The 6568-nt window shown below is 35.7% G+C and overlaps 1 protein-coding gene across 1 annotated transcript; it reads right to left on the bottom strand.

Annotated features, from left to right (window-relative positions):
- Positions 1-3131: 3131 nt before the first annotated feature.
- Positions 3132-3614, bottom strand: LOC126497494 (10 kDa heat shock protein, mitochondrial-like). The gene has a single exon (XM_050135547.1). The coding sequence runs from the start codon at positions 3553-3555 to the stop codon at positions 3247-3249; it is 309 nt and encodes a 102-aa protein (XP_049991504.1). The 5' UTR covers positions 3556-3614; the 3' UTR covers positions 3132-3246.
- Positions 3615-6568: the final 2954 nt, after the last annotated feature.

Genomic DNA, 6568 nt, shown 5'->3' with positions numbered 1-6568 from the left:
ATTAAAATGATTCGCATTGCTGTTTAATATTCATGACTGACAAATGTATGACAAATGAAAGGTTATGTAGGTCAATAACCTTGTGTTAAATACATCCACAAGTGATCCTGGTGAGAAAAATCCTTCACGAGTCCATTTTCATCTAATGAGATCCAACATGAGACTTTATTCTAGCCAAGTCAATGACAAAGGCGATTGGCTGTACATCTATGCTTATATTTAGTCCCGTTGTGAATTGCTAGTGAAGAGGTTTACATTGCAGGGAATTATAGGCAGCATTCGAGAATGACTGTTAGCTAATTGCCAATTGGGAGCTAGGTTCCCCAGTCATACAGTTATGACCACCAGTACGAGCTTGTAAGCAGATTTTTTGTGTAGTTAAGCCTACAGATGAGAATGCTATCCAAGCCATTATAGTTTTTCCCTTTTAACTGTGGTGAAATAATGAGCAGAATATGTAAAGAAACATTCACAAAATGCTTCATTTATGGAATTTGTGAACTAACATTTGTATGGTGTATGCCATAATTTGCTATACACTAATAGAAAAGTATTATAATACCTATTAATAAGGAAACATTCCAACTTATGTGACTAACCAAAAATATACTGAAAATGATTTTTTTTTCAGAGATGGCCATAAAAGTCAGGAGCATAGCTTTGAGTTCCTTTTCTTTCAATTAAATGAATAATTAAATTTATGCTGTGCTGGCTTGGAAGAAAATGCCCCCCAAAGAGAGTGTCACTATTATAAGTATGGCTTTGTTTGAGTAGGTGTGGCTTGTTGGAGGAAGTGTATCACTGTGTGGGTGGACTTTGAGGTCTCTTAAGCTCAAGGCACCACCCAGCTTCTTAGACTACTTCCTGTTGCTTGTTGAGTCAAGATGTAAAAACTCTCAGCTCCCTCTCAAGCACCGTGTCTGTCCACATGCAGTCGTACTCTTAGTCACCATGCTCCCCACCACGATGATAATGGAATAAACCTCTGAACTATAAATGAGTCAGCAGAACTAAATGTCTTCCTCTATAAGAGTTGCCATAGTCATGGTGTCTTTTCACAGCAATAGAAACTCTAAGACATATGGTGAGCATGAAAGCACTCCTATAAGGTGCAGTGTCATGTTAGCCATGGTTAAGATTCCTGTGGTTTCATGAAACATGATCACAAGATCTTAAAAGGGAAATTACAGAGGTAAACTGAAAAAGGATGCTTAAAAGAAATCCCACACTAGCTCAGATTTGAGAATATTAGATGGTTATTTATTTAGGGGTAGAGTCACAAATCATTATCCTCTGCTGGAACGAAGAACAGCAACTAAATCCTGCAGGCAGTAAGGAGGCTGGACGCACACTTTACGTGGGCAAAAATAGTATCAGAGGCCACGCCCCAGTGGGCAGATAACTTAATGGCTGTAGAATTTCATACAGCAATAAACAATCAACAAATTTTAAATTGGATACTCTTTTGAGTATTGTGATGAAATCTTTTAGTTTTCTCTGTATCATTTGGGACAGGTATCATCCCTTTGTTCACTGCACTTATGTTGTATATTCTACCTACCCATGAATTACTTGATAGGTGGTTATTATATTAACGACCACTGTATCAAAATACTTGTATTTGATTAATCAATATTTCACTTAATAATTGTCTCACAATACATGGGTATTTATGCTTATAATACCTCAAAGAATAGGTTTAAGGTACTTTCTTTAAGTACAATTGGATATTGAGAGAAGATAAACACATAAGACCTTTATTACAGTTTAGTGTTATAGTTATTTTATCATATTATTAATAAATATAGTAACTCTTATTGTTCCTAATTTATAAGCTCATCTTTCTCAAAGGGATGTATATGTAGGAAAAATCAGGATGTACAAAGGGTTTGATATTCCCTGAAGTTTTGTCATACACTAGAAGTCTTAGGATGCATCCTATGTGGGAAAGGCAATAGTCTTATATAAAAATGAACATCATATGCTATTATGTCTTCTTTAGGTATTTTATATCTTCTTAAAAATAAAAACTATATTTTGTGATTTTATTCTTTCTCAAAAGTTAACCATGATTTAATATTTTATTTCTGAAAAAAATTTCACCAAATTAAAAAATTAAAAACACATGGGAAAATGTATGTTGTTCATGTCATTGACAAAGAAACAAAGGGCTAACTCCCTATATAGAAACAAACTCTGGAAACTTAAGCTCCAACTTAAATAAACAAAAAGATATCGGAAATTCAAACCTATAAGATACATACCAAATGGGTGAGAATGAACTTCACTGATTTTTGGTAAACTTTAAAAGCAGTGATAGTTTTATTTTTAAAAAATGGAATACATTTTTCATAGCTGTCAGGAAAATACCAATAAAAGGTTACTTTCTTTATAATTTGGAGAAGCAAATATATTCTTTGCCTCAGCTGTCTAAGATCCTGTCTCTTTTCCAAGAAATTTATATTATGTCATGATTAAGAGTGAGGTGTGCAGGACATTTTAGGTGTGGATATGATTAGGAAAAAGGTTTTCCCTTAAAGACTCCATGATCAAGCTCACACCTTCTTCCATGAAGACATAATTCACCTCCATGTAGACAACATTCACAGAGATAAGCAAAGTCATCATCACAGACTTCATTTGCAAGGTTGCAAAGAGTGGACAGTGCTTACCTGAATGGCATTCGGTATGATAATTTATACTCAGGTGATAAAGGAGCTAAATGCACGTTGTTTTCATCATGGACATCATCTCAAAGTGATTTAAAAATACATAAAAATAATAATAGCATAATTTTTGCCTCCAGTGGTAAGAAAATCACACCTCTCAAATTCCCTTTTTAATTCTTAAATATCAAATATCACAAGAGGCAGGAAGTATGTGTAAAGTGAAACTCACCAAGCAGATTAGCCCTCCCACATTTGACTGTCGCATTCTGTGACAAGAGCATAATTTATTTAGATTTAGATGGAATATCATTTGATGCATTGTCATGTAACTTCTATGAAAACTTTGGAGAGTCATTTAATTCTTCTGAGGATCAGTTTTTTTTTATTATTTTTTTTCGTTTATATAACTTTATTTGGAAAGGACCACAACAGCACAGCGACACTGAACTGCAGACGATGTCATCGGTGCAGGCATCATCAGTTTATTATAAAAGGAGGCACAGAAATTATTTACATGATGAAGAGCTCAGAACGTCGGCGGAATGGGCAGCTTCACGTGACACCATTTCAACAGCGATCAGTCCACGTACTTTCCAAGAATGTCACCGTCTCTAAATAAGAAATAATCCTTGTCGTCTAGAACGACTTTGGTGCCTCCGTACTCTGGGAGGAGAACTTTGTCTCCAACCTTCACGCTGACGGGTTGAATCTCTCCGCCCTTTCCTTTCGCGCCTGATCCCACGGCCACTACCGTTCCTTGCAGTACTTTCCCTTGCGACTTTTCTGGAAGCATGATGCCACCTTTGGTCACCGTTTCGGCGGCACTCCTTTCAACCAAGACTCTGTCAAAGAGCGGGAGGAACTTTCGGAACGCCTGTCCAGCCATGACTCGCGCCGCCGCCTCCGCCGCTCGGACTCTGCGCTCAGGCCGCCGCTGCAAGGAGAGTCCCCTATTTTTTTTTTTTTTTTTTTTAATCTACGGAATGTTCACTTTTCACAGTTGTTGCATAAATCACCCAATCTCCTGGCTCAGGGGTATCTGTTTCATGCTGAAAATAATATTTGAAGTTGTGAAAATAGTATAGATTGTTTCTTCATATCATCTTCTCCAATAACTGAAATTTTAGTTGGTCACATGACAAACGAGCTACGCTACATCATAGCTTCCCTCACAGCTGGGTGTTGTCCTGTAACTAAGTTCAATAAAATAAAATGCATACAGAGGTTATTTATACATTTGAATGATCTCTTAAAGGGAAAGTAATTTTCTATCCCTGTCTAGTTTCACAGGCTGAAATGTGGATTACTAATAAATCGTATGGATGTAACCTTTGAGTGTGGCAAAGAATCATGAATGGATAGAGTTTAGACCTTTCTCACATACACTCACACCATCCCTATGCCAAATCAGTAAGACAGTGCATATTTGAACTTTCAGAGGTAATGACTATCACCAAGTCAAGGAAAATATACTCTTTTGTGGTATAGGAGTCTACCTGGAATCTTCAGTCATACATTAATATAACCAGCAGTCTAAGCAATCAATACCTTCCCCCATAAATGTCACCTCTGTGTCTGTATTAACCAAATGTACAGGCTTCCGTCAGTCCTTAAAAAACCAAGCTGGCATGCCTTCATCCTTTTGCAGCATGTACTTACATAATTTCAGGACCTGACGTTCTCAGGATCTATTCCTCTCTACGGTATTTCATAAAGTTCTGCAAATTTTTAAACAGTGTTAGTAAACGAACCAGGGCTCGTCATACACATTGGTTTTGTCATACAAATGTCTGTCCTGAGACACAACTCTTCTCCAGTTTTGTTTAAAGTTATACTCTAAGGATTAAAAGTCTCACTGCTTAATTGTACTTACTCATGATTATCTTTAAAAAAAATGGTGAGTTGGTCCTCATTTTGTGTCTCATGCTTTGTTGAAGGAATCAGAGTCTCATTACTTTGATTCCATGTTAACGTCATGTGATTAACTAGAACAATGTAGTATTTAATCAAGCTAGATAGCATAATAGTAATTTCCAAACCTGGCAATGTCTCAAGATCACCAGGAGAGTTTCTCACAATATAAAAGCCACACTAAACTAAGTATTTGCATGGTAACAAATATAGTAGCTAGAAGGGTGTCCTGAGATACATATCACTTATTAGACCCAATTAACATTTGCTTTGTAATTTCATTGCTTTGTTTAACAATAGTTTGAAGATAGCTGTTATTATCATAAATCTTACCTCTTTTTGGTGACTCTTCTTATGTCAATTTATGATATATAGTATATTAACTAAGTCTACATTTGGCTTAAGTGCTGGGAGTAAATTTGTATTCATTTGTGCTTTACAAAGTAAGCTGGAGTGGTCAACTCTGATATACATGCAAATACTTATGTATATTGAGATATATTTTATATATTTTTACATATTCTAGGTTTTCCTAAAGACATTCAGATGGAATATTTCCATAGGCAGAGAGTTCATTCCAAAGACATATACATTTACATTTTTGATATTGATACTGGTTTCCATTTTTTTTTCATCAATTTGGTGTATCCCGCAAGAGAAATGGCTACTTTTTGCCAGGTATCTATATACAGAGGTAACATTCTGCTTTACCCTTGATTATGGATATTAGTATCTTGTTTTTATTCTAATTGAGTTTCTTTCTTTAATTATACTTGCGTTTTTGCCACTCTGTTTATATTTAGTGGCCATTTGTATATGTGCACATGTGTATGCCAGCTGTTATATATACGGTCCATTTTTCCTTCGTTAGATTTTTTTAATGTATTTTTGTAACAGCTCAAGCATAATAAAAGAAATTAGTCGTACTTACATGCTTTGCCCAAATCATTTCCAGTTTGGATGTTGGTAGAATACTTTAACTTAAACACACATGCATTCACCTCTTTCCTATACTCTCGATGATTTTGGGTGTTTAAACCTAAGGATTTGACATCTACAATTTTAGAAACCTTTTCTTTCAGGTGGTTTCCAGGTGGCTGACCACACAGAGAGTTGGAAGCTATTTGCTTTCATAGCAGACATGAATGAGTTAAGTACAAAAACCTATGTTACTAGAGAAGATATTTTTTTGATCGTAGCATGCAGAAGAATCATGGAAACCCTGACTCTCCCCACTGGGAATCCTTTCCTCAAGGGTAGTAATCTGGAAGCTATTTTTCCTGACAAAAGGCTCATGGCTATGAAAACTCTGCTTGGCACCATAGTGGAGTTGAAATATAGAAACTTTCCAAGAAGTGGAAAGAGCTGCAAATCTATTTCTAGGCAACTTCAGAAGAGAGATTCTGTGACATTTGGAGATGCAAGCATTCTCTGTAATGGTGGGGCCAAGTGAAGATGAGAACAACAGCTACCAGTCAGCTATGAAGACCGTCTTGTAAAACTAAAAACTTTTTCATAGATGACAAATACGGCCAAAGCAGTATTGATTCCTTCATAATAAGGGTATAATCATTGATATTATTGCACACTATTATAGATATCTATTACATATGGTAACAATTATTATAGCTGTACTTTACATATTTTGTTAAGTGCCTATAAAAAGAGGCCAGCTATAGAATAGCTACTATCATTCTATTTTTTGAGAAAGAAGTGAAGTTTAAAGGGGTTAAACTGGTTTTCCCGAGACTTTTCGGATAGTAACTAGAAATAGATATCCAATAACATAAATAATGTGTGCATGTAACTTTCAGCACATTCTTCTAAAACGCCCAGTTCATTCATTATTCCACAAATCAAGATGAATGACAGGGGGTTATCCCATAGAATATGTTTAGACTCTTAGAAAGAGCCTTTTCCTCTTAAGGTTTTTACTTTGACTTATGAAGAAAATACAAATCCCGAGGTATTTTCGGGCAGTTTAGAAA

This window comes from Alexandromys fortis, unplaced genomic scaffold, assembly GCF_014885135.2.
Source record: "Alexandromys fortis isolate MF-2015 unplaced genomic scaffold, M_Fortis_MF-2015_v1.1 scaffold_24, whole genome shotgun sequence".
NCBI lineage: Eukaryota > Metazoa > Chordata > Mammalia > Rodentia > Cricetidae > Alexandromys > Alexandromys fortis.
This window is presented reverse-complemented; position numbering and strand designations above follow the sequence as displayed.

Coding starts and splice junctions, on each gene's coding strand:
- LOC126497494 (XM_050135547.1), bottom strand. CDS start 3,555: ATGGCTGGACAGGCGTTCCGAAAGTTCCTCCCGCTCTTTGACAGAGTC.